At 53.2% G+C, this 26,488-nt stretch overlaps 9 protein-coding genes across 9 annotated transcripts; 5 read left to right on the top strand and 4 right to left on the bottom strand.

Moving 5' to 3' along the window:
- Nucleotides 1-179: 179 nt before the first annotated feature.
- A1O1_09292 (uncharacterized protein) lies at nucleotides 180-3,133 on the bottom strand (the record flags this gene model as incomplete). Its single annotated transcript, XM_007730148.1, has 3 exons — nucleotides 180-845; nucleotides 904-2,888; nucleotides 2,944-3,133. 3 exons carry the CDS (start codon nucleotides 3,131-3,133, stop codon nucleotides 180-182), a joined length of 2,841 nt encoding a protein of 946 aa, XP_007728338.1.
- Nucleotides 3,134-3,978: 845 nt separating this feature from the next.
- Nucleotides 3,979-5,914, bottom strand: A1O1_09291 (uncharacterized protein; the record flags this gene model as incomplete). Its single annotated transcript, XM_007730147.1, has 2 exons — nucleotides 3,979-5,790; nucleotides 5,843-5,914. 2 exons carry the CDS (start codon nucleotides 5,912-5,914, stop codon nucleotides 3,979-3,981), a joined length of 1,884 nt encoding a protein of 627 aa, XP_007728337.1.
- A 1,584-nt stretch (nucleotides 5,915-7,498) lies between these two features.
- On the top strand, nucleotides 7,499-9,004 carry A1O1_09290 (uncharacterized protein; the record flags this gene model as incomplete). Its single annotated transcript, XM_007730146.1, has 2 exons — nucleotides 7,499-8,619; nucleotides 8,686-9,004. The coding sequence occupies 2 exons, from the start codon at nucleotides 7,499-7,501 to the stop codon at nucleotides 9,002-9,004; spliced, it is 1,440 nt and encodes a 479-aa protein (XP_007728336.1).
- Nucleotides 9,005-9,557: 553 nt separating this feature from the next.
- On the bottom strand, nucleotides 9,558-10,406 carry A1O1_09289 (uncharacterized protein; the record flags this gene model as incomplete). The annotated part of the gene is made up of 4 exons (XM_007730145.1): nucleotides 9,558-9,680; nucleotides 9,741-9,998; nucleotides 10,063-10,338; nucleotides 10,401-10,406. 4 exons carry the CDS (start codon nucleotides 10,404-10,406, stop codon nucleotides 9,558-9,560), a joined length of 663 nt encoding a protein of 220 aa, XP_007728335.1.
- A 498-nt stretch (nucleotides 10,407-10,904) lies between these two features.
- On the top strand, nucleotides 10,905-13,779 carry A1O1_09288 (mitofusin; the record flags this gene model as incomplete). The annotated part of the gene is made up of 2 exons (XM_007730144.1): nucleotides 10,905-13,350; nucleotides 13,421-13,779. The coding sequence occupies 2 exons, from the start codon at nucleotides 10,905-10,907 to the stop codon at nucleotides 13,777-13,779; spliced, it is 2,805 nt and encodes a 934-aa protein (XP_007728334.1).
- A 1,640-nt stretch (nucleotides 13,780-15,419) lies between these two features.
- On the top strand, nucleotides 15,420-16,920 carry A1O1_09287 (protein phosphatase; the record flags this gene model as incomplete). Its single annotated transcript, XM_007730143.1, has 2 exons — nucleotides 15,420-16,424; nucleotides 16,477-16,920. 2 exons carry the CDS (start codon nucleotides 15,420-15,422, stop codon nucleotides 16,918-16,920), a joined length of 1,449 nt encoding a protein of 482 aa, XP_007728333.1.
- A 1,789-nt stretch (nucleotides 16,921-18,709) lies between these two features.
- A1O1_09286 (NADH dehydrogenase) lies at nucleotides 18,710-20,596 on the top strand (the record flags this gene model as incomplete). The annotated part of the gene is made up of 3 exons (XM_007730142.1): nucleotides 18,710-19,097; nucleotides 19,148-20,455; nucleotides 20,523-20,596. The coding sequence occupies 3 exons, from the start codon at nucleotides 18,710-18,712 to the stop codon at nucleotides 20,594-20,596; spliced, it is 1,770 nt and encodes a 589-aa protein (XP_007728332.1).
- Nucleotides 20,597-22,216: 1,620 nt separating this feature from the next.
- A1O1_09285 (large subunit ribosomal protein L15) lies at nucleotides 22,217-23,252 on the bottom strand (the record flags this gene model as incomplete). Its single annotated transcript, XM_007730141.1, has 2 exons — nucleotides 22,217-22,844; nucleotides 22,927-23,252. The coding sequence occupies 2 exons, from the start codon at nucleotides 23,250-23,252 to the stop codon at nucleotides 22,217-22,219; spliced, it is 954 nt and encodes a 317-aa protein (XP_007728331.1).
- A 697-nt stretch (nucleotides 23,253-23,949) lies between these two features.
- A1O1_09284 (uncharacterized protein) lies at nucleotides 23,950-26,025 on the top strand (the record flags this gene model as incomplete). Its single annotated transcript, XM_007730140.1, has 1 exon — nucleotides 23,950-26,025. One exon carries the CDS (start codon nucleotides 23,950-23,952, stop codon nucleotides 26,023-26,025), a length of 2,076 nt encoding a protein of 691 aa, XP_007728330.1.
- Between the last annotated feature and the right edge of the window lie 463 nt (nucleotides 26,026-26,488).

Genomic DNA, 26,488 nt, shown 5'->3' with positions numbered 1-26,488 from the left:
CCATGTAACATAGTTTGGAGACAGATCAGAAGTCGTGGTCTTCGCTTGCTCATTAAGCCGTCATCCATCATCATTAAGTGGTCATTGGTATCGTCAAAACTCCATCTAGAATTCCGGATCTATCACCGTTGTCTCGAAGCGTCGTCGAACTCACGGCCTTGATAACCACTGGTCTCGCCTCAGAAATTATTGTATCCAAACGTCTGTTCTCCGTTCCACTGCATCTGGTTGTAGTCTTGATTCGTTATCACCTCCAGCATGTCTCGAGTCCCCACGGTCGGGCCAAGGCCGCCCAACCCCTGGTCAACTGTGTTTCCATCATTGTGCCAAAGATTATCCAACGGAAGGGCGAACCAATCCATGGAGAAATTCGGCATTGTATGGTCGAGGCTCGAGTCGTCCAGTGCAGAATCGACCTCGTGGCCGTTGCCGTTGAAATTGGGGGGAGGTACGAAAGTCTGCGATGCGAGTTCCGCCATAGGTCTGGCTTGGATTCCCGCCAAAGGGTCGTTCAAGTAGAGTTCGGGACTTTGCTGAAACACGCTCATAGCCTGTACATGGTTCTGTTGCTGATCGTTGGAATTTTCATGCCCGTGACCGTGGTTGTAGTTGTTGGGCGACTGTGGCCGAGATTGCTCGCGACTGGGACTGGCTGATCCAGTCCCCGGCTGTTGCACACGGATCAAGGTCTGCTTCACATTTCGAACAATGTGTCCCACCAGGCGGGACGTCGAAGATGACAGGTGAACGTCATCTACATATTCTTTCGACATGGCAGCGAGAATCTTTTCTAGTTGTTGGAGGCACTTTCGAACCAGAGCCTCGTGAGTCCCCACGCTGAAACGCTGTACCATACAAGTCAGTTTCCAACGATATGCGAAATTCAGTACTCAGACGACATACCTTCAAGGTGAACATCATGCCGGATAAGCTTCGAAGATAAATGCGAACGGGAGCATTTCGGAGGTAGCCTTTGGCAGCAATCCGGTCCACCACAATGCTGAGGATGTTGAGCGCGGCATCGGTGACTTCATCGATATAAGGCTTGTTGTCTTCCGCAATCTTGAGCAAGGTGGTCTTGCGAATGTTCGACCCGCCTTCAACCCACGATTCCACCACCTTCTGAAGACCAAGAGAGTTAATGTAGAGTCGAGTGTACTCGTACTCCAGAAGTAGGATGCTCTGCATCACGGGATGAATGACGGCCTTCGACTTGTCAAAAGCGTTCTTCCACTGATGTAGCAACGGAGCGAATGTGTTGATGGATTCTTTATATCTGCCACTGGAAGTAAGGTCTCTGGTAAACTGCGGCGAAGAGAAGATTTCCCGATTGGCTCTGTTGAGGATTCTGGCGATGTGAACCCAACAAGCTTGCATGGTATCAACAGGATGGTCGGCGTGCCCTGGACGTTGATCTTGGCTTGTCTGGTCCCAAATCGTGTCAGTTTCCCATTCTTCAACGTTGAGCGACGATTGGATGCCCATTCTCCCGCTCGTCTGGGCGACATAGACAAGGACAAGATGCTTGATGCGCCTCTTGCGCGCGCATTCCGAATCAGGTCCATGCTCGTGACGGCAATTGAAGTGGTTGGTGTCAAATACACCCAGCTCGAATGCCAGGCTTTGGGCGAGACCAAGGAGCATCCACGACATTCGATCTGACCTCCAAGCAGGTTCAAGCCAGCTTGCGTATGGGACATTGTCATAATCCCTACTGCGGCTGGGCTCGTCACCCTGTGTAGATGTAGCAGTGTTTGATTCCGAGGATGTGACGAGGCTCTGGTCAAGAAGACCCGTTTCGTCATCATTGGGAGGAAAATGGAGAGCCTGAGGTTGCCAGTCCGTGAGCAGGAGGAGGGCTTCGATCGTACCAAAAGTCCGCAAGCTCCCACTCCAAGTGATCTGCCCGCTCTTGGACTCGCGGATTTTCGCAGAACTTCCCCCTCCACAGAATCCTCCACCAAACTGCTCTTGGCCCCACAAGAGCCGCTCCACCTGGCGGCGCAGACTGTTCCAGAGTTTGGCTTGGATGTGGTGGGATCGGGTCGTCGCAGCGTGGCCAGAAAGCGGCATATGGCGCGAAGCAATAGCCAGAATAGTGAGGGCGAGGATCGGCTCGTTGATCAGCAAATCACGATGTTTGAAAGGTGATCTGTAATCGGGAAAGACCACTGGTGTCATGAGCGCAAGCTTCTTGTAGAAATACTCCACGTATTGCATGGCTTCCCAGGCTGTGAACCATCCATTGCGGACGAAACGCACTTCGGACCAAACCTTGAGTCCGGCTTGTTGCTCCTCATGCTCTTCCGGGCTGAAGCCTGCTTCGTCTGGGGCTTCAGGGCCACCATGATCAAGGTTGAGGATCGTACGCTTGGACCCAGCGCGATCGGAGAAGGGACTGTGGTTTTGATGCGGAGCGTTGTTGTCCGAGAATGCAGCGTCGACCAGAATGCCCAGAGCGTCCTGCGTATTCGACACCGGGGCATGTAGTTTGGTTGCAGCAATCTGACTGTGCAAATGCACGTCGGAGGGATCTCTCTTTTCGGTCGGTGGATTGCTATGTGCAGACGTAGTCCGTGTCCGAAGAGCATCGGCGCGGGGATGAGAAGTCATCGATGGCTTCGATGTGACAGGTGACCATCCCTCGCGAGAGAAAGCACTGGTGCTGGCCAAGGGCGGGGACGGCTGATCAACCGTTCTGGCAACACCATAGGTCGGCAAGGCACCGCCCATAACAGAAGTATCTGCACCATCTGACACATCGTCAAACGAAACGTCTCTTGCCGTTCCATTCAGCCTCTTTTGCCGTTTCCGGGTGGGCGCAAACTCGCACTTCAGCCGCTCGCGCAGACAACGCTTGCAAGGAGGATCGGCCGGGGCGTCGACACCTAGAACAAACTCACCGTCAGTCACGAGCCTGCAACAGCGGATTGTGTAACTCACTGCCTAGATCGCATTTGACCTTGCGCTCACGACAGCGTTGACAAGCCTGGTAGCCGCGACGATGAGGCCGACCATCGCGGGGTAACGTGGCCGTAGGATCTGAGGACTCTGGAGACAAGGACTCGTTTTTGTAGGCGGTAGAGCCGGTCAACCCTGCGCCAGACAATTGGCTGGCCGCATTGTAACCCATACTGGGCTACAGTGATGGTTGGCAGGAATGGTAGTAGGAAGGGGGCAGAACGGGCTCAATTGAGGTTGATGGAATTCCGAGGGGCCGAAATAACCGGCGGGAGGAGAATGGGTCGAGCGGGATGCTGTCGAATTGAGAGGTCTCTAGAGACAGCGGGCCGGCATTGAACTGTGGCTAAGGGGCGGTGGCGCGGGTGGCTAAAGGGCTCTGTAGCGCCTAAGGGCCCATCATGATCATGTCTATCTGTACCTAACGTACTATGACCGGGCGCTCAGCCTTACTAGTACGTAGGACTACAGGCAAATTAGGCGACGAGGCTGTAACTTTCCCTGGCCCCCGCCCCTGACTCGGTAGTAATGGTGTTCATGCTGGTGTCTTAATACAACAACGCTGTCCAGGCTGTCCAGGCTGTCGATAAGGTCACATGTGGTACCGACATTGTTTACGTCAAACAACTGATTGTGCTGCCAGTGATCGTCTTGTTTTACTGGTCGCTTGACTGACTTTACTGACCATCGTCCTCCCCTCAAAGGGATTCATGGCCGTGACTAGTTTATTGTGGTTTAGAAAAGCCAAAAGCAGAGAAGGCCAAGGCTTATACTGCTAAAAAGAAAACAAAAGTTTCACTGCAGAGGTCGAGCGTTGGGCACACTTCAGCAAATAGTTCTCACCGGACACCCACCATGTGCCAAGTTGAGGACGTGTTGTTAATGAGGGCCAACATCACATACCGACGTGAGAAGCACTGACAACGAAGAATTTTTGGAACCAGGGCCAAGTCCAACACTGGAATGGTCTTCATTTTTGCAACGATCCTGATTCTGCTCAGGAAAGCCGGTTCTCTATCATAGGTCCTTGGCCGATGATTTTGAAACCAAAGAGACAGGCATTTCTTTCTCCTTAGTGCCGGCGATACCTCCGTTGATAGCCTCTGCCTTGAGTGTCTCTTGCATCAGAGGTGTTGACGTGCTCTGCAAGCTCTCATTGCTCGCTCGCCGTGACAGGTCTTGGCTAGTGCGACCACCAATGAGACCTTTGATCCCGCCAGCCTTGCGAGCAGGCAGTTCCCCTGTGCCAGCCGTCAAGACATAGAGCAAATACTTGAGATTGGGCAATGTATGCCGGATATCGAGTATCCGCAGGCCTGCACGACTCATGAGGAATTCGATGTCCTTGTTGAGCAAGAAGACGCCATATTCGAACTTGTAGGGCACGCTCGTAGGATGAAGAGGATACCTTCTTTGACTGAGCCCGAGCGATATCGGATCTGAGATGAATGACGTGGAGCCGTACGGTTCAACTGGATAGGGTAATGGCGCGGACAGATACAGCGCCAGCTGATGGACGAGCTGGGCTGTAAAACCAAGAGCTGCAGCTATCTCGTCACGGTTTGTGTCATCATAGACAGAATTCGGAAGGAATATGCCGCAAATGGTGAATTGTAGCGTGCGACTTTTCAAGGGTTCAATAGGAAAGATGGTCAATAACGTCTCACATATCCTTCGAATTTGGCCGCGGGATTCCTTTTGGGTTTGCTGCAGTTGTGCTTCCAGGTCCTGGCATGCCTGCGTCCTCGACTCCAAAAGCTGCATAGACTTTGACATCATGTCACGCCCGGTAGTCAGGGCCTGGCGTCTGTGATCCAGTGAGTCTTTCAGCTCATCCCTTCGTTTCTTCAGTTGACGCAATCGTTTCTGTTCCGCTGCTAGTGCAGCCCTGGTCTGAGGACTGTCATCGGCAAGTCCAGGGTTTGCCTCGTCTTCAGCACTCAGCACGTTGGCTTCCGACAGGATCTTGTTGATATCATTCTCGATCTGAGATCTGACCTTGACCGCATCCTGTATGCAGTCGTCGAGATTGGCAAGTTGCATCAGAGCATCGAAGGAAGAGCCTGGTTTACTCGTGCCATTCCGATGGTCGACCACATCATCTACCACGGGGTGGGGGTCTGCAGGCAGGTCGGTAAAGCTGGTGTAGATACCGTCAGATAAGTGTAGCAGGATACAATTCTGGGGCAGAGGATGGTGGAAATTCTCGAGACTCCGTCCGATGAATTGCAACGACCTCAGATTCAGGTCAAGTTCGACTAGGAGACAGTACTCTTCCGTGTTGGCGCTTCTGGCCCACACTCGGATGGTACATTCATCAGACCTTGAAACATGGATGCCACTGCTGTCCAAGTCGAAAAACGCAAAGCTTGGGTTCATGGAACTCTCTATTACCTCGGTGATGTAGACCGGCTCCGGAACGCCTGGACAGTGGACAGACACCCATGAATCCGCCAGACGGCTTACGAGGATATCTTCCAACTTCGATTGCCGAGCTCGCGGACTCGCTGATGCCCAGTGCAAAGTACTGCTCCGGCGAAGCCTGCCCCCACCGGGCCTATCGGACTGTATCTCATGCTTTTCATAGGAGGTGGCAGCTTTGTGAAGGGCAGCTGGGTTGGAGGGTTCGTCAAGCGCGGAGTGCAGGTCCGTGAAAGAGCGCGACTGGGTCAAGGGCTTTGAGTCGTTCTGCAAGGCACGCTTGGAGGGGGACGCCAGGCTGTAAGGTGCGTCGTCGTCGGTGATTGTCTTTGCGCGACTTCTGGGGATGGGGGCCGTCACATGGAGATTGCGCAATGAGATGCCGTGCAAATGACGCAGACGACGGTTCTGGCAAACAGTTAGCTCAGCTACAGATAAATTGTTGTGCAGCCACACTAACCCAAGGATACAGGAACGGACGTTCGTTGCGAGGTTTGGAGGAAGCACCTGGCTCATCTCCCTGCTCAACCATTATTATGCGTGATGTTGGACCGATGCATTGCGAGGCGTCGAGCCACAGCAGCAGGGATCAAATGGTACGAGAAAGTTGGTGTCTGGCGCGAATTAGGATGGCGACAACGTGAGATCACGCACAGCGACCATTGGAACAACCGATACAGTGTGGTGTCGGTGTCAGTAGAAAGGCAGGAATAGTCAAGCATGTGGCGTAGTAAGCCGAAATTGATGTTTGTACTTTGGTTCGGCGTTGAGTCTGCATTCGTTTATGACCGCGCAATGGGATATCGACTACTACTAGTAGCGGCTTGCGACGGTGACTGCAATCCGCCAATCACAAGCAGGCGCAGGCAACGACCCCTCGAATGATCCAAGGCAGCTTTGCCGAGACTGCGACTTCATCCGCTTCCATCGTCGCCTGTTGACAGCAGCATCTCAACGCTCATCCATCCACTTCGGTCCCATCGCCCCGTTCCTGAGTCCTCGATTCGTCAACGGATCGACATTGTGGACTGTCTTGTCCAATCTCGGGCAGCATCAAGAGCACAGACACTGAAGCGTGTCTCGTTTCGCAGGAGACTAGAGAGTCTGAGATGCATGGTAGAGCAGAAGAACCAAAAAGCGATCTCGCACGTCTCCCGACCCGCGGGACCCCAAATTGATGTTGATATGGACCATGCTGGGCCATGTCGCGCCAGACCTGTCATCCCGAATGGTTGCAGACACCGACCTCAAAGTCAATCTTTGTAACCTGCATTGGAACCAGATGGTACAGGTTGGTGCCGTGGATTGACAGGTTTGACAGCCTCCTCTACGCGTCCCATTTGGTCGACTTCGCTTTCGCTCCTCTTCTCTTAACGCAGCAACCTGCAATTTCTCGAATCAGTGTGTGTCACGTTGTCAAGTTACTCCTGACATCCTGATGGGCTCCAGGTACTAAGAGGCAAGCTGGTCGACCAGTTGCACCAGCGCGAACCTTCGAACACACTTCTAACGGCTAGAACCTCCCTTCACCTCCTATTCGGAAGCACCGCAACTTCCTCCAGCAGAAAAGGGGGCCTGTCCAATCGTAGGTGGTTTTCTCACACCTATTCACGGGTCTTCTGTTACCTCCAGTTTCGTCGGTCCGCTCCCCTGGCGCGCTCACGGTACCAAGTGAGCTGTCTAACGGTATATATCGGCTCAACAACAGACACAGTGCAGACATGGCCCCGACTGGTCATAGTTCCTGCTCGAGCACTGTCATGATCTAGGCGGGAACGGTTGTTCTGACAGCAGTCCATGGGCTGTCTAATCTCCCTCGACTCACCCCGACAACAGACCCTCCACGAGCCCAGTCTTGAACAGGGCGCCCTCATAGTAGCACCACTGCTGCGAGGCCACGATGGGGGCTCCTAGGAAACAACATATACTTCTGGGGTGCTGCATTGGTTTCCCCATCGTTAGGGACTTCGCTCTTTTATTTTCCCATCCGCAGCACAGACACTCACTCCAGTCGCTCTCTTTACTGTGCTTTTATCTTTCGCTTCTTCGCTTCTAGTCCATCCTTTCCTCTCGGTCTGCTGGTACTGCCTGATCAATTTCGTCTCCTTGTCTTGCCATGAAGGTCGCTACTTCCGCCTTCGTCGTGCTCGCTGCGAGTGGGCACGCTGTTGCCTCCTGGCTCGATTGGTCTGACCAGGATGTCACCGTCACAGACACCTTGACAAGGACGATTGAGTACTGCCCTTGCAATGGAGAAGTCCGAGTTACCCCTGTTTCTCCTGCGGAGGGTGTCCAGGTCTATACTACTACAACAAACGCAGTTGCGCCTGTCCTGACTACTGGGCCGAGAACCATTACAAAAGCCGGCCCTATCGTTGTCGTCTACACCACTGAAGGATACTTGACCACGAAAACCGGAATCGCCATTGAGCTGTGCCCGACGGACGGGGCCCCTGGGGAGACCGTGACAAAGACCGTCTGGACTGGAGCACAGCCTACAAACGAACTGGCGTGGATTGATTGGACTGACGACGATGCGGTGGATGGGGCGACTTTGACCAGGACACACACCGAGTTCACCACCGTCATCGGACCTGCGCCGACCAGCGACGAGCCTGAACCATGGTCTGATTGGGTTGCGACGACCAACTCGGTCAGGACTACATCAACTACGTCCGGTCTTGTTGGACCCATCGGTGGCTCGACCTCGTCTCTCACAACGAGCGGATACTCGTCCTCCAGCTCCAGCTCCAGTGGCTTTGGCGTTGGGCCGATCGGCGGTTCAATCACCACTTCATCCAGCATGTCAACTACATCCAGCACCTCTATGACGAGCTCTTCCGGTGGCGCTGTTGGCCCTATCGGAGGCAGCACCACAGCCTCGTCCAGCTTGTCCACCACCCCAGCCGCGAGCTCTACCAGCGCCGCGTCAACGACCACCGGTATCTTATCACCCATCATGCAGACCACATCTGCGGGAACATCATCCACTACTGTGGCTGTTGTGACAAGCTCAACCACTGCCGCCGTTACGACGACCCCTGTTGTGGCCTCGACTACAACCTCTGCAGCAGCATCCATTCAGACAGTGAATGTGGGCACTGACTACATCTCTGGAATTCTGGAGGCTCACAACATCCACCGTGCGAACCACTCTGCGGCTGCCCTGACCTGGGCTACCAATCTGGCAACCATTGCAGGGGAGACTGCCGCAACGTGTGTCTATGCGCATGACGTGTAAGTATTTGCATTCTTGAGATTCCTTGGGCTTTGGCAGCAGACGATACTAACACGCTATCTCAGCACCACCGGCGGCGGCGGTTATGGCCAAAACATCGGTGCTGGCTACACCCCCCTCCAGGTCCCTGGCATGATTGGCAATGACATGTACAACCGTGAGATGCCTTTCTATCCCGGCCCCTACGACACGAACAATGTCGATACCAGCAACTTCGGAAACTGGGGCCACTTCTCGCAGATCGTCTGGAAGGGCACCCAGCAAGTCGGCTGTGCCACTCAATATTGCCCTCAAGGGCTGACGAACGCCGCGTTTGCTCAGTACTTCACGGTTTGCAATTACTATCCCCCTGGTAAGTTCATTTCTGGCAACTGTCGTCCTTAACGGTGCTAATCAGGCAACAAGGCAACATCGAAGGCGCATACAGCAACGTTGGAGCTCCCCTGGGTGAACCCATCACGGTTGTTATTACCTAGTAAAGCCCGCCGGAATCTAGTTGTCTTTTGGGGATGGGCAAGGGGCAGGACTTGAGACTGGCTCAAGAAGACTTGCTTAATTGGACGTCGCCCGCGTCTGCACTGTTATATATTCCACATTCGGCTCTAAGTTTGGGCCTTATTTTACCTTGGCCACACCAGCGCTGGAGGAGCGAGGGTGCCATGCATTTTATGGGAGGAGGGACACTAGGGAGCGTTTTTATATATTCAACAGTATAGCTGCAGTAGCTGTCAGCAACAATATCAATATTTTGGCTACTCGGCGTCGCTGATGATACTGCACTTAACGTGGAGGGTGTGGGAAACAAGCCTGATTGTACATACACTTAAGACCTTTGCATAAGCACGGAGTCCAATGATCAGAAGGTACAATCTCTATCTCAACGCCCGGGCGCCGTGCTTATAGATGCAAAAATCCAAACCGAATCGCTGTTGAAAGACTACCGTCGCAGACTGTCAAGACGGGCTTGCAGATCGTCGTCTTCGGCAACTCCGCCCACGGCCTGAGCCACTCGCCCTTCTGGGACGGCGGCCTTTTGTATACCAGTAGGAGTCTCGCCGAGCTGGGAGGTTGTCAGTAACGCTGTGCCTGAAACGTAACCTTCAGGTCGTAGCCGACTCACCGCATTGTTAAGGTCGACCCCGATTTCGTCCAGAACTTGGTTGACAACTTCCTCACCCTCTTCTTCGTCCTCCAAGCCCGTCACATCATCGATAGCATCGTCCATCATTTCCTGCCGCTGATCCATGATGTCGTTTTCGCGCTCAAATTCCATTGCAATTCTCTGAAGAGCAGGCAGGTTCATCTGCCTGTTCATACTTCCCAGAAGCATGGTCGCCCCTTTCATAGATTGCATCATCTGCTCATTACTGCGTACGGTCTGTTCCATAGCTCAGGGTCAATTGCGTTGCCCGATACCAAGCCCGCCAACTTCCACGACGTACCTGTATCCGCAGCGAGATAGCCTGCAACTGAGTCCTCATCTGGTAGAATTTCTGGATATATCTCCGAGTGCGGACCAGGTCCTTTGCCTGGATCTTACAAGCCCCAATCTGGCCATTCTTCGCGCTTTTCTTGATATCTGCCACTAGTTTCTTCTCTTGGTTCTCAAGCTTGACCCTCTCTCGGTCGAGTTCTCGCTGTGTCTTTTCGAGTGCGCGCTGATGTTTGCGAAGTCTCTCAGCCGGCGTCATGCGCTTACCGAAAGCCCACTCGATGATCTGGTAGAGGTTAGCGGGTGGGCGGGTTATCACTGTGACATTGGCCATCCAACAGTACTCACATTCATCGCGAGAAGCCAGGGTGCGAGGTAGTGGGAGATAAGAAGCGTTCCACAGGTGACTTGTTGCCTCAGGAGGGCTCATGGAAGTCTCACCAAGTTGTCCTCGCTGCGAGTCGTGATTTCGGCTATTAGCCACGGGCGCAAGGTATGGTGGGGGTCCGTTGTTGCTCTGCAGAGCGACGCTTTGAAGTTCAAGTTGTTGTTGGTGGCAGCCTTGGACGTCGCAGCCAGTGACGTGGCGGCAAACTTGCAGCGGCCCGGCGGCCGGATCACGATCCTTTTGTGTCTCCTCTAGTTCCTCTGAATACGTGATTATTACCTTACTATGGGCGGCGACCACCACAATTATTAACAAGCATTACCTAGAACCACGCAGCTCTGGACTTTGCCCATTACCACCACCCATCATTCTTATATAGCCAGCATTGTTAATGGCGATTGATTGCCATTCCGTCTGCTGAAAGTTACCTTCCCTTGCACGCACCCTCTGGGTGCGCTTCAACAATGAGCCAGTCTTACTTCCCAAGTGAGGGTTCATCCCGAGAACCATCAAATGACGAGCCAAATAACAACCCCGACGATACATCTCCTGCGCCGACCGACCCTCCATCGTATCGACCACAATACATGACGGTGGGCAGTGGAGGACAGCCTACGCATGCTGCAGCCCTGATGGAGCAATTGGAGCGGGATTCAGGCTATGGCAGCATGCCAGGCGATGCACAGCAACGTGGTGGCGAGATGCGCGCATGGGAGGATCAACTTCTACGAGACAGACCTACGCCGGCTCATACTCCGCAGATCGATGGACGTCCCACGACCATGTCAGAAACCGAGAAACGGGCACTCGCAAGCCATGTCCATCAACTCCACTACAACCAAAACCGCTTTGCATTGGCCAAGGCAATCGGTCAAACAGTGGAATTGTTGAAACAACTACAAGAAATGAATGCGCAGTGGCCGGCGCATTATCCATCGGTACAGCGCCCCGAAGATGATACCCAACCTAGCAGACCAGCCATCACCCAGGCTCAGTCAACCAGAGAACAGGCCGATTTGTCACGAGACATGTTCCTCAAGAATTTGGGACAGCCCCGACCAGGATCACTGCGGAGGGCTGGTACTTCGCTCGGAGAAGACACATCAGCAGAGTCGAGTGCGCAGGCTCAGCGTAGGTCAACTCCCGAGCCACGGTTGATCACGCCACAGATCGCCCAGGAGTTTTCCATCCTCAAGCTGGATCTCAAAGTCGGAGCTCTATCACAGACGGAGCTTGTCCACTCTCTAGAGAAAAAGTCAATCGCTTCGTTGCTTGACGGCAAGATAAGCCAAAGTGTTCGACACCTGCTCGCTCTTCGGGACAGAATAGAAGACATTTCCAGCAAGGTTCTGATCACTGGAGATCTCAACGCCGGGAAGTCGACCTTTTGCAACGCTTTGTTACGGCGGAAGATTCTCCCCGAAGATCAGCAGCCCTGTACCAGCATATTCTGTGAAGTCCTCGAGGCGAAAGAAAACGGCGATGTCGAGGAGGTACATGCCGTTCACAAAGACTCGATCTATGACAGAAATGATGAAAGCACGTACGACAGTTATTCCTTGCAGGAGTTGGAAAAGATCGTGGTGGATAATGACAGGTATATGCAATGCAAGGTCTACGTCAAGGACGTTCGGAGCATCGACCAGTCGTTACTGAAGAACGGGGTGGTGGATATCTCATTGATTGACGCACCTGGGTTGAACTCTGATTCAGTCAAGACTACTGCAGTATTCGCTCGGCAAGAGGAGATTGATGTGGTTGTGTTCGTCGTCTCTGCCGCAAATCACTTCACCCTCTCGGCGAAGGAATTCATCTGGCAAGCGGCACAGGAAAAGGCCTACATTTTCATGGTGGTCAACGGCTTCGACAACATCCGAGACAAGCAACGGTGTCAGAAACTAATCCTCGAGCAATTGTCCAAACTGAGCCCTCAGACGTTCAAGGAGGCCCAGGAACTGGTACACTTCGTGTCCAGTAATGCCATCCCCATGGCGCCTGTACCATCAAGCGGACCAGATGGTGGCGGTGGCGGATCAGGTCCGTCCAGCCCTCCCGACGACGACGACGATGATGGAGAGGACCATGGAAAGGGCAAAGGAAAAGACAAGGAGAAGATCCAAGATTTTGAGGTATTGGAGGGAGCCCTCCGGAGGTTCGTCCTGGAGAAGAGAGCACGCTCGAAACTTACGCCAGCGAAGACTTACTTGATGAACTGCCTGGGTGATTTGAATGTACTTGCCACGGTGAATCGAGACGTCGCACAAGCGGAGCTCGACAGAGTGTCGCAAGAACTTTCCGACATCGTGCCCGAGTTTGAAGATCGACAGAAGCAGCGCGTGGCTATTGCGGAGCAGCTCGAAAAGGAAATCGACTCAACATCCGCAGATGTCTACAATCATACCCGATCGACATTGTCCCGTACCATTGCCAACGTTGGCCAGGAAGATCATGGCATTGAATACCCAGGTCTGCTTTCGGCCTTTCAGTATGCTGAGGACCTTCGAATTGCCATGCTCGACCAGATCTCTGGCGCCGTTGCCAGCTGTGAAGTCTATGCCAGGAGCAAAACTGTTGAAGGGGTCAGCATGATCAAGTCTCTGGGCCTATTGCACGTGGGAGGCAGCTACGAGAATCTCAACTTCCAAGCAGACAAGATGTTTCAGCGACGCAAGGATGCGCTGGTCCGCTCTGTTGACACGGACGTGGAGCTCTGGGACTTCTTTGATGTGGCAGGTCTGTGGGAGCGACAGGAGAAGACGGTCGGGACTGGTCTGGCTCTTACGTTGGTTGGGACAGTGGGCTCCAGAGCTATTGGCGGTGTGGGCTGGATTGACGGTGCCTTTGGGGCAGCAAAGATCATGGGCAGTCGGAATCTGAGAAGAATGATCGTGCCAGGTGTTGTTGCTGCTGGTGAGTTAATTCTCTGTCCATTTGAAGCAATTCTGTGACCGTCTGGACTATCTGCTAACTGTTGCTGTAGCCATTCTGACCGTGGCCTACGTTCTGTCCACCATTCCTCAGACGCTGCCTCCCCGACTGGCATCTAAAATGTCGGCGACCCTGGCGCAAATGGACTACACTCACAGCAATGCTAATCGCATTGCCGGCGAGGTCCGAAGAGTGCTCCGCTACCCAGCACAACAGCTGACCACGGATCTTACTCGCGGCGTCGATGAACTGAAGCAGAAGAAAGAGAATGTGATCAAGGTCAAGCACGAGAGCGAAGTCGCACGGAAGTACTTTGGAAACTTGGTCCGAGATTCTTCTGAAACGAGGCGGAGAGTTGCGGGTATCGATCTGGAAGGGCCCCCAGGAGCCATCGGGGCTTATGCGGGTTAAAAAAGTCATTGTTCATGAGATGCATGAGATTGTGGGTGCGATTGAGCGTGAAGGAGTATCGAATCGGGCGTCTCAACTGGTAGCTTTGCTTCGACTTCTCCACTTGATTCCATACCTTAGGTACTGGTAGATAACAAGACCAGGGTTGCTGGTGCCACACCACCGTAGTCAATCTTGAAGCGCACTGCACCCAGTAGTACTAGTACCTCGGATACCTGCGAACAGAAGACGAGTTTGTAGGTATATCTTGACTGGTTTCCCAATATTGCCCTTGCTTTGGGGACAATCACCCCCTAACCTTTGCTATGCCTATCCCGCGAGGTTTCACGCAGGGTGCGGATAAACGCCCTCGGCTGGCAAGCTCCTCGCTTCGTTTGTTAACTTAAGTGGGCGCTTCGAGTCCCGGGCGCCACGGTAGATGCTTGCCGTACCAGTAGGGTACATCCAGAGCCGACGGAGCACCGAGGTGGCTATTTGGTACTTGGTAGCGCCAACAAGGGTTAAGGTGGGTGAGGATGACAGACATGGCGATGCCTGGAAACGGGCCAAAGAGACAGGGCGGTCGCTGTGGAGGACAGAGCCTGGCAGGATGATACAAGTCGGCGTATCTTTGGACGTAGGTACCTAAGGTAGGTACAGGGTAAAGCCCAGCGAGAAAAGCGCAGTGAGCGGTGAAAGAGACTGCGGAATCAGGCCCTAAACTTAAGCGCGGCTGTAGTAATGATGAAAGAGGTCCGCCTGCTTGCAGCTTGATTGAAAGAGAGTCAGTCAGTGAACCTCCATACTTTTCGCACCTGCATTTCCCTTTCCCCTCCCCCACAGCCATCGTCGGCACCTTCGAAGACACAACAACCACTGCACCTCCATCCATTCATCCATTCACCAACCATCCAGCCAGCCAGCCAGCCTCCATTCCTCTCTCGATCTCCAGTACTACCACGTCTCACTCCAGCCAGACCTTTGATCCCATTGACCATCTTTCTATTGCGCCACTGACAGTACCTGGTTCTTGTCACCTCTACCTACGCACCGCCATCCCACTCGTGGCCGCTGTTGGCCATCCTTCTACCTATTTTCGACCTTCCCGGTCTCCCTGGGCCTCCTCACACCCTGCCTCGAACGACGTCCTGTTTTGACCTCAGGTCCGCCGCCTTCCCAGCCGATATCGCAGCAACTGGTCAGGGAGGATCTTCCCTGCATAGTTGATCGGTTGTCCTACAGCCTCACGGTCGCAGCGCCGGTCCTTTTCTGTACGAGAGCAATCGCTTTGCCCGTGCCACCACCAGCAAGTCGTCAAACTGGCTGGCACAACCGAGCGGAGGTCCTCCTCACATGGGGGCCTTTTCAATCGCATGTTTGGAAGCAAAAAAGACCGGGATGTAGACACGGATAGCATACCTGCCCGTACCAGCACCGACGGCGATAACGACAAACCCTCATCGCCAACAAGTGGTATCACTGTCCAGACCAACGACCTCGCTCCCAAATCTCCAACCAGTGGTCAATTGGAAGAGAAGACTGCGTCGCCAACCACCGACCCCAGCAAGAAACGCCGGAGTAGCAGTTCCAAAGCCCGAGACATCTTTACGCAGGCCAAAAACTCCCTGATCCACGGCGACAGGGACGGTCCTCTAACACCCATGCAGAAACTAGCCAGGACTGATCCCGCGCTGAGTGTGCCTCAAGGTTCAAACAACAACTCTGCTGGCGAGTCACAACCGACGCCCAACTCTTCCTTCTTAGTCGGAGTCACGGAGGATAGGAACAAGAAATGTCGTCGAACGATGGAAGACACTCATGCCTACCTCTACAACTTCCTCGGCACCCCCGCCCCTGTCCTGGCCTCCTCTGACATCTCGTTATCCAAGAGCAAATCTACAGAGTCCCGCAACAGTCTGACGCATGTGCCATCGGATCCAGGCCAACATGTGGTAGAAACGGACAATGGATATTTCGCCATCTTCGACGGGCACGCCGGTACTTTCGCTGCCGAATGGTGTGGAAAGAAATTGCATGTCATCTTGGAAGATCTGATGCGCAAGTATCCCAACACCCCTGTTCCAGAACTACTTGATCAGACATACACCACCGCCGACAACCAGCTGGAGAGGCTGCCATTGAAAAATAGCGGGACCACTGCGATTACTGCTGTTCTGCGATGGGAAGATCGGGTGCCGACTAACCACTCGGCAACTGGATCACAAGCCATTGCAGCGCTAGCCGCAGCAGCCGCTAAGGAAGCAGAGAAGCACGACAACGCGAAAGAAGACAAGGATGCCAATGCCACACCGCGGTCCAACTCGACTGCAGAAGCAACTGCGGCAGCGATTCAAGAAGCGAAACAGAAGGCTACGCGTCAGAGGGTGTTGTATACTGCTAACGTGGGCGATGCACGCATTGTCCTATGTCGGAACGGAAAGGCCCTTCGTCTCTCGTACGACCACAAAGGGATGGATGAAAACGAGGGCCGTCGCATCTCGAAAGCGGGCGGGTTAATCCTCAACAACCGCGTGAACGGAGTTTTGGCTGTAACTCGGGCCTTGGGCGATTCTTATCTCAAGGATCTGGTCACCGGACACCCTTATACCACCGAAACGGTCATCCAACCCGACCAAGACGAATTTCTGATTCTAGCATGTGATGGAGTAAGTTCAGACCGAAGCACTGCCTTGATTCTTGCCCACTGACTTTGTTTAGTTGTGGGATGTCTGCTCTGACCAGGAGGCGGTGGATTTGATCCGCAATGAGCGAGACCCTCAGGTTGCTTCGAAGATGCTGGTGGACTATGCGTTGGCTCGATTTTCGACCGACAACTTGTCGGTCATGGTCGTCCGGTTCGACCCGCAAAAGTTGCAGCAAAACACCAAGATTGATATTGGAGTGGAAAATGAGGCGACCAAAGACAAGAGCGCAATCAGTGAGGTAGAGATGATTGTCGGAGAAGCTCGTCGCCACTCCGGCATCGTGCAAGAGAGTGCTTTTTCTGACCAGGACTCGGAAGAACTGAGAGAGATGGTTATCAAAGAGCAGGAGGAAGAGGATCAGGAGCCAGGACCCGAGCTCACCCCCGAGGGCAAACGCGAGGCAGAGAAGATACTCTCGGAAAAACAGGGGAACCCAGATAAGAGTGGCGAGAGTTAGGACTGGCGGATGGTACGCTTTGGCTTCTGCTCAGTTGGCCATGGTTGGGTATTCTGGGCAGCGATGTGCTGCAACAATTACGGGCAGCTGCTCGGGAGGCGTCTTCACGTTGGACTGTCTTCCCTGCAAAAGCACCGCTGAGATGGAACAGTCAAAGTGTGCGCTTGGATACGAAGGCGAAAAGACGTGCTTTAGACCTTCCGGCAGTGTCAGGTGTCAGGAAGGCTGGAGAGTTGTGGTCAAATGGGTGTCCGTGGACTCGAATCGCGTGGTCTGGATGATTGTGAGCGGTGTGCCGAGTTTGAGCCACAATGGCACCAGCCAATATCGATGTCGTGAAGACTTGTTACGTGAGACGAGCCAAAGGGGGAGGTGTCAGGGCTGACTGACGGAATGAATGACCTGTTGCTTGCGTAAATGCCTTGTCACTTTCGATGATTCCTGGTGGGAAAGATACGATACGTACCTAGTACTCAGGGCGTCGGGTTTCCAGCTCCCATAAGTTGTACGTGCGACAGGAGATTGGACACCTGCCCAGGAACCTACTGGCGAACCGGAGTTTTGTTATGGAGAGAAATATCACATTCCCTTATCGATGCAGTGTATAATATGGTTGGGTGTTTACAGGGGGTTGTTGCAGCACCTGTGTCCACAAATTGGGAGATGAGGCATATCAACGGAACCTACAAGACGACAGCTCAAGCCCCCTTCATCCAGAGATGCATGGAGTAACTATAGGTAGGTACATACCTGCTCACTTCTACGGTGCACCGAGTGCCTACAGCGTTGATTTCAGACAGATACTAGTAGTGGAGGTGGCTCCTTTAGCATCTCCCATCTGTCCGTCCGAGAGCTCATCTCCCTCCCTCGGGTAAGTAAGGTACCTTATGCAGAGTAGACGATGATGATTTTGCTTGCTCGGGTTGGCGGATACAGGTGCTGCTGCGAGCAAGAATGACCACCTCCCTTTGATCCGGGCTCCATCCCGCACTACTAGGACAGGCTACCTCCTTATTAGGATACAGGCCGATGTGTCCTCCTCATCACCCTGTGTGGCCACTAATTAGGCCTAATAAGGCTGGGTCGGGGAGGCTTTAGGTACCTACTTTAGGCATGTCTAGGCGCCAATTTGGTCGCTTGCCGGTGGTTCACGACTCTTCAGGCGCCTCGAATTGGGTGTTTTGGTGCTTACTAAAGCTGGTGCTCGTCATGGCCATCGCCCTCGCCATCGCTCCGTTCTCAATTCTCCACCACTGAAGCCCACTCGCCGCTTATCCAGACCCGCATTACACACTATAACAGTGGTGGTGGTGGTGCACGCTGCGATCTGGGTATCTCGAACCTCCTATCTCGTCTACTAAGTTAGGTAGCTCGCGGTAGTATACCAACCTGGAATCTACCAGATACCTTAGATGTCTATCTTACTAGCTAGGTACTTAATTACTCTGTATACCTAGAGCTCGGGCAAATCCCCGACTCGCCAACGGCTTATTTACGTAGTAGTAGTAGTCGTACGGACTTTGGACGATGTGGTCCGGCTCAACTATTATTATTGCTTAAACGTTACTAGTCGCCAACGGGACTCAAAGGCTACTGGAAGTTTGCCAACGACATCTGCCCATCTTGGACTGCGGCCAGAAAAAATACAACAGACCTACCTACCTAAGGTACCTCTATCTATAATCCCTCGCCGTCAACGCCGCGAATCTCCCCCCAGGCACCACTGGGCCTCTCTTCTCATATCCTCATGATCTCCTCTTAGGTCCATTCCTTGACAATAGCCGCCGTCATGGCAAGCAAGCTCCCCATGCGCATGAAGCCCGTCAGCTTCGCATGTGCGTCACGCAGATCGTTGTCGTCCCTAGCTTCGACCAGCTCGGTCTGCAGACCAAACACACCTCTGGTCCAGAGGCAATCTGCCTTTCGCCCTCGAGCAGTCCTCCCTCGCTCGTTTCGTCGTAGCTATGCTGAAGATGCAGCTCCTCAAGCACCCCAGGTCATTCTCTCTCCCGCACCCACGCCCAAGAAGCGATTCAGGTTCTTGCGCACCTTGTGGCGCGTCACATATATCTCGCTCCTTGCAGGCGTAGGATACACGGCCTACACTGTCTGGGAGCTCAACCATCCTCCCGAGCAGCTCGACCCGGACCCGAAGAAGAAGACTCTGGTGATATTAGGTGAGTGAGACTCGTTGCGCAGGCTTAGGGCTCAATGCTGACAGTGCCAGGAACCGGCTGGGGGTCGGTCTCTTTGCTCAAGAATTTGGACACGGAAAACTACAATGTCGTCGTTGTCTCTCCCCGAAATTACTTCCTCTTCACGCCTCTTCTCCCGTCCTGCACCACTGGCACCATTGAACATCGCTCTATCATGGAACCGATTCGAAACATCCTTCGGCACAAAAAGGCCAAGGTGTCATACTACGAAGCAGAGTGCACCAAGATTGATTACGCGAAGAAGATTGTCTACGCCAAAGATAACTCGGAAATCAAGGGCGATAACATGGAAACCGAGATTCCGTTTGACATGCTCGTCGTGGGTGTCGGTGCCGAGAACGCCACCTTCGGTATCCCTGGCGTGCGTGAGCATGGTTGCTTCTTGAAAGAAGTCGGCGACGCTCAGAAGATTCGCAAGCGGATCATGGACTGTGTCGAAACTGCTACTTTCAAAGACCAACCCGCTGAAGAAGTCAAGCGTCTCCTCCACATGGTCGTCGTCGGCGGTGGCCCCACCGGCGTCGAATTTGCCGGCGAATTGCAGGACTTTTTCCAGGAAGATTTGCTGAAATGGGTCCCCCAGATCAGGGATGATTTCCACGTCAGCCTCGTCGAAGCCCTCCCAAATGTCCTACCTATGTTCAGCAAGCAATTGATCGAGTACACCGAGTCTTCCTTCAAGGAGGAACATATTGAGATCCGTACCAAGACCATGGTCAAGAACGTCACCGACAAATTCATTGAGGCGGAAGTCCAGCAACCCGACGGTACAAAGAAATTGGAGACCATCCCGTACGGTCTGCTGGTCTGGGCTACAGGTAATGCGCTGCGTCCTGTCGTGAAGGATCTCATGACGCAAATTCCCGCGCAAGCCAAGGCTCGGCGAGGTCTTGAGGTCAATGAGTATCTTGTGGTCAACGGTACCGAGAACATTTGGGGTGTGGGTGACTGCGCCGTTGCAAACTATGCCCCAACCGCGCAGGTGGCTGCCCAAGAAGGTGCCTTCCTGGCTCGCCTGTTTAACACCATGGCCAAAACAGATGCCATCGAGGACGAGCTCCGAGATCTTTCCGCCAAGCAGGCTACTACTGCAGGAGACGAGCGCAACGCCATCCTCGGCGAGATCAGAGAACGCCAGAGACAGCTCCGCCGCATCAAGCAGATTGGCCCCTTCCAGTACTCGCACCAGGGGTCGCTGGCCTATATCGGGGCCGAAAAGGCTGTGGCCGATGTCTCCTGGTTCAGCGGCAACATCGCGTCTGGTGGCACACTGACCTATCTGTTCTGGAAGAGCGCGTACTTGAGCATGTGCTTCAGCGGTGAGTTCTCCTCTACAGTCCCTCATATTAATCCGGGTATCCCTTTACTGACTATGGACGATTGTAGCACGAAACCGCATCCTCGTCGCGTTCGACTGGACCAAGGCCAAGTTCTTTGGACGAGATGTGTCGAGAGAATGAAAAGCAAAGCTTTCTCGCCCCGTCGACTTTGTGTTTATCTGCTTTCCAGCGCTGAGGGGGGGTTGGCGGTGGGGTCGGATGGATGGATGGGATGTCTGTTTTTCTCCTCCCAGAGAGGCTTTTGGTCCTCCTCGGGCCCTGGTCATGCTTACCGTGGGCCCTTGAGTCGAAGGATGGTTATTCTTAACCGTTGACGGTCTCTATATCCAATTGTCGGAAAGATCAGGGGTGGTTTTTACAGAAAACTGTGGCACCGGGCTGCAGATCGCGGCCGGTGTCTGGGTGTCTGTCTATCTGTTTCTGCTGGGCGAGTCTAGACGTGCCGGACCTCGAGACGACTTGTGTACCACGACTTCCAGTAGTCAACGGTCCGGCGACCTCTTCGGTATAACACCAGGCGGTCTCTGACCATGACCCAACCATTGCCCGGGTACACCTAGTCACCTGCCTTCCTAGTACCTAGTTACCTTTATGTTACAATAATCTTTAGACAATAGACGCGACATGTTTTGTTGTGCTTGTGTGCTTGGGTGTCCGCATAATTGACGAACTTGGCAGTCGTACAACCGTTTGTGCTTGCCTTTGATTTCAATTGTTTCTGAAGCAGTTGCGCGTATTGGCATGGCAGTCTGTTGAGGGAGTTGTACTTAGTAGTAGAAGGCTATATAGCTGTCTTGTACTTCGAGCATGCAAGGGCTTGAACCCCGCAGGCACAGAACATGGCCTTAACGTAGAATAGGTGTGTAACCCGTGCACGGCTTGACGGATACTTTCTAGGAGTAAATACCTACTGGCAGCAACCTGTGTATGAATGTTGTCGGTAACATGGAAGGTACCTAAGTATGTTTATAATTCGAGTGTCGGTAATTTATATCGGTGCCATGACTGTTTGAATATAACCTGATTATATTTTTGCTGCTTCGTGCTCTACAAAAGTATACAGATATATATCCACTACCAATAGGACAAGACCGACGTAGAAAAGCTCATCAAATCCAGCTAATTCCCGCAGATGCTCCATTGGATTTATAAATTTGTTCTTATTGTTTGTCGTGAATTGTTTCTGGAAGCGCGACACCGTTGATTTATAGAGTAGGTTTCATCGGATACGACACATTGTACTCTGTCTGGCAGCGCGTTACCTGCTATCAGATACCCTCCATACCTCATGCGTAAAGACTTTCGGATCTCATACACTGGATACTAGTATCGAATGCAGAAATGTACATTAATATATACATGGACATGGCAATGTGTCCCAAGTCCCAAACAAAAACGGCTGTCGGGAGCATGTATCCGTGGTCACGGGCAGTGCTGATCGTCCCCTATCTCGGGGAAGAGGTAGAATCGTAGGATTGATTCCCATGTCCATTCATTGTTGTCCTGGTCCTGGCCTTTTGATTTGGATGTCCTATCTCGGGGGTTCTGGGTCCGAGGCGAACTTGTCCCAAGATCTTCAGGAATGTCCAAGTATCAGCACGCCGTTCTGCTCTGCTGCGCCTGAAAAACCGCGGTAGGCCACAGGACATGGGTTATGAAGCCATATTCCTTCCACAATCGCCGATCAGTCTATCGGCCAAAAAGAGAAGACACATCAGCTGTAGATCTGACGCCCCCTGTCTACCACAGCTTGTTCTCCTCTCTAGCCTTTGCGGCCTGTCCGGCCTTGCCTGAGGCGCTCCTCTTCCTCAACACCTTCAGCTCCTCCTCGCTGATGGGCGGCTTGAAGTATAGACTAGGTCCTTCTCCCTGTTTCACGGTGTGCGCCAGGTAACCCCTATTCTTGGCATCGCGGTAGTACTCGAGATCCTTACGCGAAGTCGGGTCTGGTAGGCGGTACTCGTAGCCCATGCCCGAGACACGCTCTTCCAGGGACCGGCCGCCTTCCACGGCAAGAGCTGGGTTGTTGAGCGCTGTTGGATCCCAGCGTAGGGAGACGAACGGGTGCATCTGTCGCAATCGTATCCGTCGTATCGCCTGTGGAGTATAGAAGCGTGTCGTAACGGTGCCGCCTAGGGCTTCGACAGCTTGAATGGCCGACTGTGATGCCTTGGACACGATGACATGAATGGGGGTCTTCAGCTCCGCTGCTCCGTCTCCCAGCAGTTTTACGCCATCTTTGATCCCATGCAGGGCCCTCGAGCGGACCAGATCCAAAAGTGTAATAGGTTGGGTCGGATCAAGACGTTTCTGGTCGATCCACGATTGTATGCGGTTAAGGTTGATCGGCGACATTTCCGTCGCGTGCCTGTAAATCAGATCCCGCAAGTCAGCAAACCCTACGTTGGCTCCGCAGGAAGATTCCATAAACAGAAGAGGACATTACTGACAGGTTCTTGAATCCATATTTCCCGTGCACGATATGGTCCGGCGTCTGACCTCCATTGAAGCCTGTAGGGACCTTGCCGTGCTGTTTTTGCCCGTCAGAGCCGCGACCCGACTTTCCTCCTTTGCCGGAGGCTGGACCCCTTCCGCGACGTATTCTTCTGTTGTACGCGCCTGGTGTGTCGGAAAGAGAACTCAAGATCGATGCATTGCGGGATTGCACGTGGAGGAAGGGAAGAAGAAAGGAAGGAATCGGCGCTATCGAGGCGAGAGTATCATATAAAGAGGAGGATCTGGGCTGCGAAAGCCGCAGCGAAAGTCGTGGTGGCATTGTCTCCGGAGACTAGGAGACCAATGCAGTTGCCGTCGTGGGAAGTAAGCTGTGAAAGCTGGGATCTCAGTGTTCAACAATCATCTGGTGAACTTCAATCTGCCACAAGTTTGAAGTTGAGGTTCGCGCCAAGGAGAAGAACTGGATGACTAAGCCTGCTCTCCCTGCTGCTACTTAGACCGAGATCACGCCGCTTTACCACTCTTGTTGCTGCGCTTCGCTCAGCGGTACTGCTTGACAGTACCAGCTACTAGTACAAGGTGTTTCCTGGACATTGCAGGCCGCTGCTATGATGATTGTAGCGTGTGTATCTGCGATACGGATCTTGAGGAATTAAATGACTGCGTTTGATCGAAATACGTACTAAGTGATACGGTTGGTAGTACCAAGAGCCCAGCCACAAGACTACCAGTCTCGCAGTGCAAGTTGGTGTGCGCCACACCTGGGGGAGGCGCAGATAAGATGTTTAACCCTGAATACAGGTAGACATCGCAGATATACGCCCATGGCCTGATCCCTCCCTCGCTTTCTCATATTCTCGGGTGATTTGCACCTCCAAGTTCCCGTTCTTCATAATGATATTATCACGCGTCTTCTCATGCGTACTCAAGTAAACCAGATCAGGTTCTTTGTTGTACTCCAGCATTTTCTTCTCCTTATGTATCGGTGACCTCGCACATCCATGCCCAGCAGCAGGATGGCTCCCATCGAGTTCAACAAACGTCGCATCCTCTTTCTGGTCGCCGGCATCCTAGCCTTCTTTATTGTATTTCACGGCCTTTCGGTACTCGACAGCGACAGCATCAGGGATGTCACTGCACATATCTCCCTCCCTGGTATTCAGAGCCCGACTGGGCACAAGACGCCCCCAGAATTCGAGTCGGATGCAGACGACATATGGGATTTTGACTCCGAAAGCTCTCCCGTAGCGCAATCCAACTCCTCAACGACCGAGCCAAAGCCTGCGCAGCACTTCGACCTGCATCCCATTGCCCAGTTGATGCAAGCGGCCGATGACCGGTTTAGAGCCTACGAGTCAGGAATATCTACGAGCTTCAGGCAGACAGTGGAGAAATACAGGAGCCGGTATGGCAGACACCCTCCTCCCGGGTTTAAGGATTGGTACAAGTTTGCGCGAGAGAGAAATGTCTTCAACATCGACGACTTTGAGCAGATCATGGACGACCTGCGACCCTTCTGGGCCGCCAACCCCTCCGAACTCCGCACCCACGCCGCGCACATGGGAGAGGACCCTAAATTCGGGGTGGCAGTCATTCATATTCGGAATCATACGATCGTGCAGGCGGATAACCCTAGCTGGAGGTCAGAGACTATGGAAACGGTCATCAGCAAGTTTGTCGAGTTCCTGCCCGATATGGACATCCCTATGAACAGGTTGGATCAGCCTCGCGTCGTCGTGCCGTGGGAGGACATGCAAGAAATGCTTCAGAAGGAATACGAGACTCGGACAATGCCTCCTGAAGTCATGGACACTTTCTCTGTCGGCCAACCCAACCTATTGGACATGACCATCCAAGATCGGGCGCAGGACAATTCGACCCGGCTCGACGACGGCTGGTTCTTCGCCCCGGGCAAGCAGTACATGGACATTGCTGCAAAAGCGTGCCCGCCAGAATCCCCAGCACGGTCAAATATGACCATTGCGGAAGCAGACATGTTGTACAAGGAATCCATAGCCGGGTTTGTGACAAACTTCAATCTGTCGTCGGATCTTTGCACGGTGGGCCCAACTGTTCAAAATCTCCACGGCTTATTGTACTCGGCCAGCAGCATTATTGCGTCCCACAAGCTGGTGCCCATCTTTGGAGAGTGCAAAGTCAACGTCAACAGTGACATTCTGTTTCCGGCCAATATGTACTATCGACATGACGATCGATATGACTACGACCCCTCGGAAGATCTCGACTGGCGCGACAAACAAGACAACATCATCTGGCGTGGTGTCACTTCTGGTGGTGTCCAACTCGAGAACAACTGGCAGACCATGCATCGGCAAAGACTGGTGCAGCTGTTCAATGGTACCCATGTTTCGAGGTCAGGCACGGAGGTCAAGGTGCTTACGGAAAAGCTTGATGAGCCTGAAGCAACCAATACGACTTATGAGCTGTATGACCGGTTCCACCCCTCGCGGTTCGCTGATGAACACTCTGACATTGGGTTCGTCGAGGCCTGGGGCTGCGTACCGAATTGCGCATTTTACGACACCGTCTTCTCCTGGAAGCCACAGGTGTCGCTCACCGCTCAGTTCCGGTCGAAATACCTGATTGACGTTGACGGCCACTCTTTCTCCGGTCGCTGGCGCGCGTTCCTGCAGAGCAAAAGTCTCGGCTTCAAAGCAACCATCTTCCGCGAATGGCATGACAGCCGACTTCTAGCATGGAGGCATTTTGTGCCTGTCGACAATCGATACGATGATCTATACGCTTTGCTTACGTACTTCATCGGTTATGGAGACTCAAAGCAGGACAACGTCATGGATGGCGAAGAGCTCAACCCGCAGGTCTATATTGCGCCGCACGAGAGAGAGGCACAGAAGCTGGCCAGGCAGGGTCGAGAATGGGCCAACAAGGTCCTCAGGAGAGACGATATCGAAGTTTACATGTTCCGACTGCTTCTGGAGTATGGTCGCATCATTGACGACCGTCGAGATTTTATTGGATATTCCGGCGACGGCAGTGAGTTGGATAAGTTTGATGCTGGGGATGAACATGGCAAGGGATGGTCTTGGGGAATTGGGGGATGGAAGACGTGAAAGAGGATCTTCCCATCAAAGGAGGAGTTCAATCGATATGTCGGCACAATGCCTGGCAGCGCGAGTTTGTCGAGTCGCGGTCAAGCCGGCCGCCGATCCGAGACGACATACCCCGGCAGGTTTCGGGTCAGCCATTAGACGCAACGGGATTGCCTCAGGCTTCTGTCCCATCCAAGAAAGGTTGGGTGCTCCTCAGCTATATAGCGCTGCTCACGTGTCAGGTTGAACCCGAGAAGAAAGCCTTGCGCCGCGCCCAATAGACGACATTGTCAATGGTCATCATTGTTGTGATTTGGGGGTATGGCAAGCCGGGTATGAAGCTAGCTGGTATCTGGTGGCTCTGGGAAGGTACATATGAGGGGGATATATCGGCTGGGTCACATTACGGAAGGCTGCCAACCCTGGGATGGCGCCTCAGATGTAGTCTGTGTCAAGCTGGCTACGCTTGGAAAAGAAAATTCAC

This window comes from Capronia coronata, assembly GCF_000585585.1.
Source record: "Capronia coronata CBS 617.96 chromosome Unknown acBCG-supercont1.11, whole genome shotgun sequence".
Taxonomy (NCBI): Eukaryota; Fungi; Ascomycota; class Eurotiomycetes; order Chaetothyriales; family Herpotrichiellaceae; genus Capronia; species Capronia coronata.
The sequence above is the reverse complement of the archived record's forward strand: the minus strand, read 5'-3'. Positions and strand labels throughout refer to the sequence as shown.